Genomic DNA, 14,906 nt, shown 5'->3' with positions numbered 1-14,906 from the left:
AGGTTGTCTTGACACCATGATATAAGGTTCCCAATTCTTTCCTGTATTCTGCCTCATCATTGTTGTTGATCCGGCTAACAACAGTGCTATTGATCGAGGTGGCACCACTGAGATGAACTTATTCAGTTTCGTGGTGGTGAAGGTTGACCTGTAGTAAAATTAATAGCATCCTGATGTAAAGGTGAGAAAATCAGGGTGTAAATGCAAAAATTGGATATAAACAATTGTCTGTAGAAAATGAGAATAAACAGCTTAAAAAGTAATAAACAAATAGTCCAGATTGGACTGCCACCAAATGTATCCTGTCCAAGCATGTAGAAGAATAATGCAGTGAAGCTCAGAGGCATGTCGTGGAAGCAGGAACTAAAGAGGATACATATTCTATTGAGTGGGAAGAAATTTTAATCTTAAGATTCAAAGTTTAAAAGCTTGTTGGTCTTAAAAAGCCTAATTGTTCTTACCTTGTTCCACACAGAAAACGGTGCACTTATTCCCATTCCAGATACACAGCATTGCTCTCTCCACGTTTGCATCTTTAATAGGGCCTTTTGGAGGCTTTTTTGCAAGTGGATTTAAGAGGGCTTTCAAAATTAAAGTAAGTATTAGATTTGTAGTTTGTTTAGCTCATGAATAATGTACATTTTACAACTCATAATTTCATGAGCAGAAGTGAAGTATCAACTGCTCAGAAGTGAAGTATCAACTGCTCTATTATGTACACGTCATTTACAGATAATTACATTGAAGATTGCAGTAATTTAGTTAACTGCATATTCAATTAATCTATCTGCAAAGTGTTATTAACTGGGCTGTAATGTATATATCACTTCATCAGTTCTTCATAAAGTCCAGTGTGGTGTAGATATTGTGTGGCAATCAGCAATTAAACCTGTCCTGGCTAAAATCCCGTTGGCTGGTTGTCTTTATTTTCTTGTGTTGTTTAAAAAATGTCTTAACTGTTCATTTAACAAAAAAAGTATTTTAAGTTGAGTTTGCAGATTTTAATAATGGTGGTGTCTTGATGTGTATTAATTAACTGGTATGTTGCAAAGTTCCAATAAACTTGCTCCTGTGATAGAATTCTGAATGAAGAGAAATAAAGGAACACTGAAGCTAGTCTGTGCACACAATTGAAAGTAGCTTTGTGCCTGTGCATTTCCCTCTTTAATCTCAACATGTTGTTTGAGGGAGGAAGTGGGGAATGCAGAGAAGGTGTTGGGTAGATAGGAGAGAGGAGCATGGTCTATAAAAGTTATATTTTTCCTACAGATATATCTATAAAATAAGAGATATATTGTTAGACTTTACTGACAAATTTGAAAACTCAAAACATTACCTATCTCTGCCTGATAAATACAATTCTTGTATCTCCTAAAGGATTTTGCTGATACAATTCCAGGACATGGTGGGATCATGGACCGCTTTGACTGTCAATACCTCATGGCTACCTTTGTGCATGTTTATATCACCAGTTTTATCAGGTAAATCTATATTTTCAGTCATAATGGGGTTATCTACAATTGCTAAGTGTGATAATGTGTTCATGAACAAAAATTCCTTTGGCACAGGTTAAATTTAACCCAGTCTGATCATTTTGGCCAAGGGTTTAACTAAATGTATGACTACTCTCTTGAAACACTTTAACAAAAGCTGTTGGAATTATACGAATGTCAGATAGAGCAGGAGTATTATGTGGGATTCCTGCAGTAAAACTGCAGGTTTACATTCCAAATCACACACAGAATATTTATCATTTGAAATGATCAAACTAAATTAGAATCTACCTTTTTTAGGATAATAGTACCATTTTTTCCCAATGTGTTTTCATTGTCTGCAGGGAAATGTGTTGTGGTTGAAAAGTCACTTGGATACTGGAGGGCAGATATAACTTACCATTACTTAGTACACGCAAACAAGTGGAAAAATCACTCAAAAATTCAAATACACCAAGTTTGTTCCTTGTAGGTATAATGACAGGTTATTAACAGCCATTAGATATGACCATGACCAAGTTTTATATGACCAGGTGAGAAATAAGGCAGTCTTGAACATCCAATTGTCCATGCTTGAGTCAGAGACACAACTTTTTCATCTATTGTATTTCCATTTATTTAATTGGTGAAAATGCCTCCGCTCCAAGCTGTCAAATGTTAATGCCTGATGCAATGATACAAAACACCTTTACATTAAATAATTTATGGTTCTAATGTCTAGAACATCCATCCATGGTTTTCCCACACCAATGACTGTTAACAACTAACCAGTACAATTCACCTGTCTATATGGTACATTGATATCTGATGAAAGGGCTCCAACTTGTAATGGCTGACTTCTTGAGTGTTTCAAACATTTCTGTATTTTTTATTTCAGATTTCCAACACCAACATATTTTTGTGTTCTCTCCTTCATACTGATATTGTATTGTAGCTTGGAGGTTTAATGTCTCTCAAGTTCACGTTATAGGAGTATAATTAGGCTATTCGGCCCATCGAGTCTACTCCGCCATTCAATCATGGCTGATCTCTGCCTCCTAATGCCATTTTCCTGCCTTCTCCCCATAACCCTTAACACCTGTTCTAATCAAGAATTTGTATATCTCTGCCTTAAAAATAACCACTAACTGGCCTCCACAGCTCTCTGTGGCAATGAGTTCCACTGATTACCTGCCCTCTGACTAAAGAAGTTCCTCCTTACCTTTTTAAAAGAGCACCCTTTAATTCTTAGGCTATGATCTCTGGTCCTAGACTCTCCCACCAGTGGAAACATCCTTTCCACATCCAATGCCTTTCATTATTTTGTGTTTCAATGAGGTCCCCCCTCAACCTTCTAAACTCCAGCGAGTAGAGGCTCAGTGCTGTCAAACGCTCATCGTATGCTAAACCACATTCCTGGAATCATTCTTTTAAACCTCCTCTGGACTCTCTCCAGAGACAGCACATCCTTCCTCAGATATTTGTTCACAGTACTCCAAATGCAGCCTGACCAGCGCCTTATGGAGCCTCAACATTATATCTCTATTTTTGTATTCCAGTTCTCTTGATCCTCTCAACTCCTCTCAAGGAGGATTTGAATCTAATGGCCCTTTGTGTCTGCTTTCTCGTTGTGGCTTATTTTTTTCCCTGCACATTTGGCCAACCCATAGCAGAATGCCCCTATTGGCATGTCCCAGTTTTGAACTAATCTATCATGACACAATATACTTTGTTTATACATTTGCACCTTATAATTGAAAATATATTAACTGCTTCTAAGGTGCATTTGGAAGAAATTTGAAGGCTAGTATTTGTGGTTAATTTTGATTGTTTATATCAATAATTCCTATATTAACTATATGCCCTCTGACCATGGTACTCACAAAGAGTTTCACAAATCCAAAGTCACAAGTGCATTTTGTTTTACAGTTTGGGGTATTAAGGGTCTAAGTAAGACTAATATAAATAGTTTGAGGATAATTCCTTCTCGTAGCTGAATTAGAATGTAGAACAGCATAGCACAAGATCAAGTCATTCAGCCCAAAGTTTGTGCTGGAAATGATGCCAAGTTAAACAAATCTCAGCTGCCTGCACATTGTCCATGCCCCTCCATTCCCTGCATATACATGTCCCTATCTAACAGCCTCTTAGACGCCACTGTCATAATTGGCTCCATCAGTACTCCTGGCAGCATGTTCCAATGAAAGATGATGTTAGTTTCACTGAGACGATTGCTGGTGGTCTCTGGCGATTACTATTGAAGTTCCTTGTGGAAATATCCCAGCCAAGCCTTCTTTCCATCATAAGCTGTGTTTGTTTACTGCTGATTCCACCATGAATAGGCTGAAAGTGACAGGTAACATTTGCATGGCAACTTTTAATTGAGATGCTAAACTGAGGCTTGTGGTTTCCTGTCAATGAGCAATAAAGACCCATGGTACCAGTTTGAAGAGCAATAGATTTTTTTTCTGACCCCCCAGCTAATGTTTATCTCTTTACTAAATTCACTGTCATGTATTCCATTGCCTCTGTATATCGTTGCTGTGTGTAAATTAGCTTCCATTTTGCCTATATTACAACAGTATTGTTGCCTGTAAATGTTGGAACATTCCAAATGCATGAAAGAACCAGTATCAATACACATGGATGTCTCTTTGGAGGTTCTCACTTGTAGAAAAGAGTAATATGATAAAATGTCCTTGAAAGAATCCAAGTAAAAGATAACTTCTTTACTGAAGACATGTTATGTTATGTTAAAGGATTTTGTGAGTAAAGAAGTTGGGTGTAAAGACATAATCACAATGCTGTGCTCAGTTGATATCTCCATATTAAGATTATATGAACCTTTTTCATCTAAGATAGACACAAAGTGCTGGAGTATTTCAACGGGCCAACCTTTTTCATCTGCCAGTCTGTTAATCTGTCCAGTGACAGTGTTTTGATAGTCTATTTCAGGGATCTAGTATTGGGCATGTGAATAACTAACTTGGTGTAGCCTAGTGAATGTAACTGCGGTCTCAAAACTGGGGATGATACAAGGAAGAGAACATTGATATTGGTTTGATTTATCTTTTCAGTGAATTTGGTGAATTTTGTGGAGATATTCTTGGTATCTTTTCAACAACTTGAGGTACCAACTCTAGGTAGTCCGAGTTTCCGAAGCATATAGGTCCTCCTTTTTCAAGAAAGGCAGCAAGGAAAAGCCTGACAATCATAGAACTGTGAGCCTAACATCAGTGGTAGGGCAGATACTGATAAAATCTCTGAAGACGGGGTTTAATATCACTTAGCAAAGGCTAATCAGAGACTGCCAGCATAGCTTTGTTGGGCAGATCCTGTATCCCCAATCTGATGGAATTTTTTGAACAGGTAACAAGAACAAGGACTGGATTGATTTACCTAGATTTTAGCAAGGCCTTTGACACGGCCCCAGGTGGGAAACTGGTTCAAAAGGTTGGGGCTCATGAGTCCAAGGGCAAGTTGGCAAACTGGATCCAAAGCGGGCTTGGCAATGTGAGACATGGTGATGGTAGAGGATTGTTAATGCAATTAGATGCATGTGACTAGTGTGTTCCACAAGGGTTTAAACTAAATAGTGGGGGGGAGGGATTGACAAATTGGGAGTATAAAGATGGAGTTGAAGGGGAAGTGACTACAGGAAAAATTACAAAAGATTCTCGAATTAATGGGAAGGAAAGCTCGAGAAGGGACAACAGAGTAAGGTCAGGGCCAATTGCGAGCGGTGCAAGAGGGGAAGTGAATACAAGGTCAAAGTGCTGTATATGAATGCGCGAAGTATCAGGAATAAAGTGGACGAGCTTGAGGCTCAGTTAGAAACTGGCAAGTATGATGTGGGAATTACTGAGACATGGCTGCAAGAGGGCCAGGGGCTGGGAACTAAATATTCAAGGGTATACCTCCTATTGAAAAGACAGACAGGTGGGCAGAGGGGGTGGGGTTGCCCTGTTGGTGAGAAATGAAATTCAGTCCGTTGCAATGGGTGACATTGAAACAGGTGATGTGGAGTCAGTATGGATAGAACTAAGGAATTGTACGGGTAAAAATACCCTAATGGGACTAATCTACAGGCCCCCAAACAGCAGCCTGGACATAGGGCGCAAGTTGAATCAGGAGTTAAAATTGGCATGTAGTAAAGGTAATGCTGTGGTTGTTATGGGAGATTTCAATATGCAGGTAGATTGGGAAAATCAGGTTGGTACTGGACCCCAAGAAAGGGACTTTGTAGAGTGCCTTTGTGATGGATTCTTAGAACAACTTGTATTGGAGCCTACCAGGGAGAAGGCAATTCTGGATTTAGTGTTATGTAATGAACCGGATTTGATAAAGGACCTCGACGTTAATGAGCCATTAGGAGGCAGTGACCATAACATGGTCAGGTTTAATATACAATTGGAGAGGAAGAAGGTTAGATCGGGGGGGTCTCAGTGTTGCAGTTGAATAAAGGCGACTATGGGGCCATGAGGGAGGAGCTGGCCAAAGTTGACTGGAAAGATACACTAGCAGGGATGACAGTGGAACAATAGTGGCAGGTGTTTCTAGGAATAATACAGAAGGTGCAGGATCAGTTCATTCCTAGGAGGAAGAAAGATTCCAAGGGGAGTAAAGGTCGACTGTGGCTGACAAGGGACGTCAGGGACAGTATAAAAATTAAAGCGAAGAAGTACAACGTAGCAAAGATGAGCGGGAAGCAAGAGGATTGGCCAATATTTAAAGAACAACAGAAGATAAATAAAAATACAATACGGGGAGAAAAGATGAGGTACGAAGGTAAGCTAGCCAAGAATATAAAGCAGGATAGTAAAAGCTTCTTTAAGTATGTGAAGAGGAAAAAATTAGTTATGACCAAAGTTGGAGCCTTGAAGACTGAAATAGGTGAATTTATTATGGGGAACAAGGAAATGGCAGATGAGTTCAACAGGTACTTTAGATCTGTCTTCACTAAGGAGGACACAAACAATCTTCCTGATATAGTAGTGGCCAGAGGATCTGGGGTGACGGAGGAACTGAAGGAAATCCACATTAGGCAGGAAATGGTGTTGGATAGACTGATGGGACTGAAGGCTGCTAAATCCCCAGGGCCTCGATGGTCTGCATCCCTGGGTACTTAAGGAAGTGGCTCTAGAAATTGTGGATGCATTGGTGATAATTTTCCAATGTTCTATTGACTCGGGATCAGTTCCTGTGGATTGGAGGGTAGCTAATGTTATCCCACTTTTTAAGAAAGGCCGGAGAGAGAAAACATGGAATTATAGACCAGTTAGCCAGAAATCGGTGGTGGGGAAGATGCTGGAGTCAATTATAAAAGATGAGATAGCCGAACATTTGGTTAGCAGTAACAGGATCGGTCCGAGTCAGCATGGATTTACGAAGGGGAAATCATGCTTGACTAATCTTCTGGAATTTTTTGAAGATGTAACTAGGAAAATGGGCATGGGAGAGCCAGTGGATGTAGTGTACCTGGAGTTTCAGAAAGCATTTGATAAGGTCCCACATATGAGATTAGTGGGAAAAAATAGGCACGGTATTGGGGGTAGAGTGCTGACATGGATAGAGAAGTGGTTGGCAGACAAGGAAACAAAGAGTAGGGATTAACGGGTCCCTTTCAGAATGGCAGGCAGTGACTAGTGGGGTACCGCAAGGCTCGGTGCTGGGACCGCAGCTATTTACAATATACATCAATGATTTGGATGAAGGGATTCAAAGCAACATTAGCAAATTTGCAGATGACACAAAGCTGGGTGGCAGTGTGAACTGTGAGGAGGATGCTATGAGAGTGTAGGTGACTTGGACAGGTTGGGGGAATGGGCAGATGCATGGCAGATGAAGTTTAATGCAGATAAATGTGAGGTTATCCACTTTGGTAACAAAAACAGGAAGGCAGATTACTATCTAAATGGCATCAAGTTGGGAAAAGGGGAAGTACAACAAGATCTGGGATCCTTGTACATCAGTCTATGAAAGTAAGCATGCAGGTACAGCAGGCAGTGAAGAAAGTGAATGGCATGTTGGTCTTTATAACAAGAGGAATCGAATATAGGAGCAAAGAGGTCCTTCTGCAGTTGTACAGAGCCCTAGTGAGACCACACCTGGAGTATTGTGTACAGTTTTGGTCCCCTAATTTGAGGAAGGACATTCTTGCTATTGAGGGAGTGCAGTGTAGGTTTACAATGTTAATTCCCGGGATGGCGGGACTGTCATATGCTGAGAGAATGGAGCAGCTGGGCTTCTACACTCTGGAGTTTAGAAGGATGAGAGGGTTTCTCATTGAAACATATAAGATTGTTAAGGGTTTGGACACGCTAGAGGCAGGAAACATGTTCCCGATATTGGGGGAGTCAAGAACCAGGGTCCACAGTTTAAGAATAAGGAGTAAGCCATTTAGAACGGAGACGAGGAAACACTTTTTCTCACAGAGAGTGGTGAGTCTGTGGATTTTCTCTGCCTCAGAGGGCAGTGGAGGCGGGTTCTCTGGATGCTTTCAATAGAGAGCTAGATAGGGCTCTTATAAATAGCGGAGTCAGGGGATTTGCGGAGAAGGCAGGAATCGGTACTGATTGGGGATGATCAGCCATGTTCACATTGAATGGCGGTGCTGGCTCGAAGGGTCGAATGGCCTCCTCCTGCACCTATTGTCTATTGATTGGTGCTGGAACCCTTGCTATTTGTAATATATGTGAATGCCTTGATGTGGACATGGGATTGTGAATTTTACAAAGATTGGTGGAGATTGTGGTATGGAAAGTGATCGTGGGTGGCAGAGAGGTGTCAATGTTATGGTGAAAATGTCAGATGTATTAATCTAGACAACTCTGAGGTGATAAATTTTGGGAATGCTAATGACGCTGGAATATATACTGGGAATGGTTGAGTGTTGGGGAATATTAAGAAAAAGACGTTCCTTGCAGTATGAGACCAATGATCTTTGAAGGCGGCTTAAAAAAAACAAAGACACACGGTGTAACTCAGGAAGCATTGCTGGAGAACGTGGATCGGAGACGTTTTGGGTCGGAACCCTTCATTCTCAATTGGGAGGATAGCTGTGGGGGAGGGGAGTGGGAAGAAGGCTGGAGGAGAGGAGGAGCAGGACGAAGCCTGGCAGGTCATAGATGGATACAGACGAGGGGGATTTTTGATACGCAGATGGTTGAAAGAAAGAGATGAAAAGACAAAAGGATTGAAGAGTGACGAATAGTGAAGCTAGATAGAGGAAGGAGTGCAGGTGGAAGGGTAAGGGGAGAGGAGAAATAGGTGCAAGTCTTGGGGGAGCACAAGGGAAAGATGGGAGGTAAGAAAGGAAGAGTGGCGGTAGAAGGGACGGGTGTTGTAATTACCTAAAACTGAAGAATTTAATGTTCACACCGTTGGGTTGTAAGCTACCCAAGTGTAATATGAGGTGTTGTTCCTCCAGTTTGCGTGTGGCCACACTCTGGTAATGGGCCTTGGAAGATCAAGCGCTTCTTCGGCAAAACAGTTGCTGAGTCTACGTTTTGTCTTGCTGATGTACAGGGGCTACCTTACCTCTTCCCTCACCTCCATCCAGAGACCCCAGCAATCCTCCAGTCCTCGCCGTTCACCCCACCAGCCTCTGCATCCTGCACATCATCCTCCCACAGTTCCATCACCTCCAATGTTATCGCACCATCTGTCACATCTTCCCATCTCCTCCCCTTTCCGCCACTCCGCAGCAACTCCTTCCCACCAAAACCACTCCCTCCCCAGGTACTTTCCCCTGCAACCACAGGAGATGTAACACCTGTCCCTATATCTTCTCCCTCACTTCTGTCCAGGGACTGCAGCAGTCCTTCCAGATGAAAGAGATCACGTGCAATTCTAGCTCCTTTAAGGTGGTAAAGCTGATTAGATGGTTAGGAAGGTATATGGGTGAGAGGATGGTCGCTCCTATATTACTCGGGGAGCAGTCCCCTTTTTCCATTACCATCCAGTCTGCCTGCTGTGCAGAATTATCCAGCAGGTGAATCATATTTTTAATATTTACTGCCCAATTATAATACATAAAATTAGGGAGCGCTAGACCCCCCAGCTCTTTTCGTTTATTAAGGTGTGCTATTTGTATTCTATGGGATTTATAATCCCATATAAAATTTGTAATGTCTGAGTCCAATTTTTTAAAAAACTTTTTTGGGAGATATATAGGTATTGATTGAAATAGGTATAGAATTTGTGGTAAGAAAACCATTTTAATAGCATTTATTCTGCCTATTAAGGACATCGGAAGTGTTTTCCAGAATTTAATCAAATTATTCAATTTCTTGAGTAAGGGATTATAATTGGCTTTAAACATATCCTGGTAATTTCTAGTAATTTCAATTCCCAAATATTTGAATTTTTCTGTAGCTATTTTAAAGGGAAATTTCCGAAGATGTGTTGAGTCTTTTGGTTTTTATCGACATAATTTCACTTTTGTATAAATTTGAATAATAAAAATTATAATAAAAATCCAATTATACATAACACAATAAGAACATGGAAACAAATAAAACAGAATTTAAAATTAAGAAACCTATCTCTTTTAATACCAATAGTCAATAATCCATCGTTTAAACCATCAATCATAGACAAATCATTTATACAATGGGAAAGAATGGGAATTAAAACGCTCGAAGATCTGTATGAATTGGGGAATTTACTATCATTTCAACAACTACAACTGAAATATAATTTGAAAAATAACCAATATTTTAAATATCTTCAAATTTGTGATTATCTGAAAAAACACACAAAAGACTATCATGATATGCCTTCCGACTTATTGGATGAAGCAATGAAGACCAAGGCGGAATCAGCTAATTTAATATCGTACCTATATAATATCATTTTAAACATAGAAATACCCACAACAGATGGAATTAGAAAAGATTGGGAACAAGAATTAGCTATAAAAATCTCAAAAGAGACCTGGGATAATCATTTACTACAGGTGCATAAATGTTCGATCAACGTACGACATACGCTCATCCAATTTAAAACATTACATAGATTATATTATTCAAAAACTAAATTAAATAAAATCTTCCCTAATGTTTCACCAATCTGTGATAAATGCCCGTGTCAAGAAGCTACCATAGCGCACTCTTTTGTTTTTTGTACAAAAATCCAAAAATTCTGGTATGAAATATTTGATATTTTTTCAAAATTGATCAAAATAAAACTGGTACCAAAACCAGAATGGATTATCTTCGGAATATCGGAAGATAACCCTGAATTAAACGTGTTTCAGAGGAATTTATTTAATTACGGGCTAATAATGGGAAAAAAGCTTATACTTAAATTCTGGAAAAATGCGCCGACACCAACAATAAAAATGTGGATATCAAATATGTTTGAAACATTACATCTGGAAGAGATGAGATTCCTCCTAGCAGGTAAAGCAGACCAATTCCAAAAGACGTGGTCTATGTTTCTGGACCTATTACAAGTATGAGGTGCAATAGTAATTAAAAAAAATATATATATATATATAAATAAGTGGTATCAGGACCTGGTAACGGGAGGTAAAATAACAAAAACAGACTTGGTTGGTAGTCTCCTTTCTGCGGAGTTTAATGTTATAATAGAGCGATTGTTTCTATTTTCTCTCTCTTTCTTTTCTAGGGTCTATTTTCTCACTTTACTTCCTTCTCTAACTTCTTTCCTAAGGGGCTTTCTTTTCCCAACACTCTTGCACTGCACGACTCTCTTGCACTTTCTTTACTTTCCTTACTTCTACCTTTTTCTTAAAGCTCAAAAAAAATGAAGCGGTACAAAAAATGTATTAAGATATATGTGTTGTGTAGGATTGTAATTTACCGTACTTCTAATAAAAAATAAATTAAAAAAAAAAAAAAAAAAAAAAAAAGGAAGGTATATGGGATTCTAGCTGTCTTTATGCTGGGAAATTAATACAACAGCAGGGGCATTATGCACTAACTTTATAAAATCTGAATCAGACCACATTGGTAATGCTGTGTGCATTTCAAGTCATAGTTCGAGAAGGATGTAGTCGCGCTGAAATGGATACGGAGGCAATTCGCCAAGTGTTGCCTGAGATGGAGTAGCTCAGTTGTGTAAAGAGACTGGGGAAGCTAGGTCTGTTCTCCTTGGAGTGGAGGAGGTTACGGGGCAACATGAATGAAGTATTTAATGAAAGATATGATAGACTGGGGGAAACTTTTCCCCCATATTAGTAGGAGATAAAACTAGAGGACAAATATTTACGGCATGGCGGAAGAGATTTTGAGGGGATATAAGGTATGACCAATATCCAGAGAGTGTCAAGTACCTGAAAAAACGTTAAGTACAACTGTGCAAAGAGAAAATTACCAGGATGTAGAATATAGTGTTATAGCATTTTAGTCTTACAATTACAGAGAGTGCAGATATTTTTAAAAAGTGTAAAGACTGCAATGAGGTAGGTTGAGAAATCAGGATAACATCCAAGCTGTGAGGGGGGAACCATTCAGTAGCCTGATATTAGAGGAAGAGGCAGTGCCAGAACCTGGTGGTACATGCTTTTGTATCCATGTATCATGATGTATGCATGATAACCTGACAGTATATATAGAATGATGAATGCAAAGCAGCAGTATGATGAGAAGATTATAGTGCAGTCTGAAGTACCATAACCTCATAACCTCTGGGTAGATGGGGCAGAAACTGTTCTTAATTCTGGTCGTCAGGACTTTCAAGCTTCTGATTCTCCTCCCATATGGTAGAAGAGAAAGAACAAAATGGCCAGAAATGCAGGCATCTTTGACAACACTTTCAGCCTTTCTAATGCAACGCATTGTGAAGATGGTTTGGATGGAAGGAAGTGACGAGTCTGTGATGAATTGGGATGTTCACCACTCTGGGTTCAAGCAGTCGCGCAGAACAGTCAAGAGCAGGGCAGTTGCCATATGTGGCTGAGATGCATCCAGTCAGAATATTCTTTATAGCACATCTGTAGAAAATTAAGAGAATCCTCATGGACTTGTGGATCTTCTCGGATGCCTAAGAAAGTAAGTATGCTGATGTACTTTCTTGATCAGTGCAGAGGAACCTGCAGTTGTCAACCATTATGCAGTTTTTGAAATCTATAATCTAATTGTAAATGTAGCAGTATCTGCATCTAATGTATTTTTTGTTTCATTCTAATCTTTTGCAGAGGACCAAATCCAAGTAAGGTCTTGCAGCAACTCTTGGTACTTCAACCAGAACAACAGCTTCTTATTTACAACATGTTGAAATCTCATCTAGAAGAGAAAGGAGCATTTGAGCAATAAATGGACTGTCGCACTTGAGCAACTTTCCTCCATCAGAGTGGTGAAAGCTTCCTGAAACCAAGTTGGGACACTTTAAGGTTGTTCATTACTAATCCCATTGCCCAGCACTTTGTTGTTGACACTATTTAATACTCTGAAATACTTTAATATTTCAACAAGTAAGCGGGTATTGTCATGTGATTGGCAGTCTTTTGATTTTGATATACCATATGTGAATTAAATTAAACATTCTTTTAAATATTAGGATCCAAGGTAAATTCTTTATTGTTGAAGGAATATTGCTGAATCTATATCTTTTAGTATGACACCAGGGCAACTAAAATGCATTGACATAGGGATATACTAATTTCAAGATTACATGATGCAGATATTTACACTCCCTTTTTGAGCATGAATTCTACTGTGAAGGGTGTAAATAATCTATGGGTCTGGTAATGTAACTGCATCGGATTTGTATATGAAATTGAATTGACATTGGGTAATTTTAGAATATGATTTTAATGGCTGCAAAATAGCATTTTTTTTTATCTCTAGTTCTGCAAAATGTGAGGAATCTGTTATTTGTGTTTTAGAATGAGCACAGCTTTTATATATAAAAAAATGTGTTAATTTGCAACATTGAGTTTAGTAAAGCTCTGAGGAATAACCTTATGGTAGATGGCATGCACAACATGTATATAATATGTAAGTATGTAAATGCAAGAGTATAAACATTTATAATCATTTATAAGCTTGAATGTCCTAAGTAATTGACGATCAATTTAAATTTAGATTGTGCTTTAAAAATGAGGATTTTTAGTTTTATATTGCATGTATATAAGGAATTATTCTGTAATGGGTGTAACCACAGGAGAAACTGTGCTTACCGGGTACATGTGTTACAGAAAGAGCTTCAGGAAAATAGTCCTATTTCTGATTTGTGAATACCCATTGGCCGCATGGAACCACAGTCACCCTATAGTGAACTGCGGAAATAATAACAATAGTATTTTACCTCCCCTATTAAAATTTATGGCAGAATAGACTGTGAAATGTATATTTGGAGCATCATTGACCGTTTGGTTTATATACTTTAACAAGGCAATATAATTTTTCATTGATCTACCTTGACTGCATAATAAAAGTGCAGAATACATTCATTGTATAATGTAAAATTCCTGTTAATTACTAATCCTGTTTGAATTATGAAGACAACTGTTTTTCGAAAGTTCCTTTTTTAGTTTTATAGTGTTGCATCATTGCAGATTTTCTCAATTGTTTGCTTTATCTGTGTAATCTGTTGCATTTTGCAGGTTTTCTATATTGTGTGCATAGTATTAAGGTTATTACTGCAAGCAGAAATGCAAGTTTCTATCATTAAGACATTTAGCTTGGACCCAACCACTCGTCTGTCTGATGAGATGCGAATGCTGTATTGCAGATCTCATGATTTCAGATCTCATTTTCAAAATAAAGAAAAAAACAATTATTTTTGTATGAGTGTGTAATTATCCAGAACAATTTAAGATAGTTTCATACCACTTTTAAAAAGATTGAAACACTATAATCAACACTTGAAGATTTTGCTTAAGAGAGGATCTAACTGACAGTGTGCATTTCCACTAATATGCATTAACAGGGGCCAGTTCTACGTGGGCCGTAGAACCCTGATGATTAATTAGAATCAATGTGTATTTTAATTTCGCTATTGCTTTATTTTTCTTCAATCATTTACTACCCAAATCTGGCTGTAATCTTTTGTGGGTTGAGGTTCAAGATTTCTGTTACCATTGTGAGGATGTGCGTCTGACATCACCATATGCTGCTTTTGTTCTGGACTTACTTTCTAAGAAATAGTTTTTCACTGCCATATTAACTCCCTTGACCATCTTGTACATCTCATTTAGGTCACCACATAAATTTTCAGAATTAAGGGACATATAATAGGAAAACATGAGGCAATGCAAGTACAGCAATTTTATAATGGTTTATCCAATGAACCATAATATTATTGACTTGCATTTCTCTGTTGGAATCAGAGTTGCATAGCACAGAAACAGGCTCTTTGGACTAACTTGTGAAGGGTATCTATGGTAATCACACTTACGGGCTTAGTGCTGCAACGCTATTCTAATTTCCTATTGTTTTAAACATGAATATATATGCAATTATT

At 38.7% G+C, this 14,906-nt stretch overlaps 1 protein-coding gene across 1 annotated transcript in view; it reads left to right on the top strand.

Annotated features, from left to right (window-relative positions):
• cds1 (CDP-diacylglycerol synthase (phosphatidate cytidylyltransferase) 1) overlaps window positions 1-14,219 on the top strand; it is a 136,580-nt gene extending 122,361 nt beyond the window's left edge. The window contains exons 11-13 of the mRNA XM_055640119.1: window positions 476-595; window positions 1,378-1,481; window positions 12,637-14,219. Of these exons, the coding sequence (XP_055496094.1) occupies window positions 476-595; window positions 1,378-1,481; window positions 12,637-12,754 (342 nt within the window). The 3' untranslated portion in view covers window positions 12,755-14,219. The remainder of the gene's footprint in view (window positions 1-475; window positions 596-1,377; window positions 1,482-12,636) is intronic.
• The last annotated feature ends 687 nt before the right edge of the window (window positions 14,220-14,906 follow it).

The sequence above is a fragment of the Leucoraja erinacea genome, chromosome 1, assembly GCF_028641065.1.
Source record: "Leucoraja erinacea ecotype New England chromosome 1, Leri_hhj_1, whole genome shotgun sequence".
In the NCBI taxonomy this organism is placed as follows: Eukaryota; Metazoa; Chordata; class Chondrichthyes; order Rajiformes; family Rajidae; genus Leucoraja; species Leucoraja erinaceus.
The sequence above is the reverse complement of the archived record's forward strand: the minus strand, read 5'-3'. Positions and strand labels throughout refer to the sequence as shown.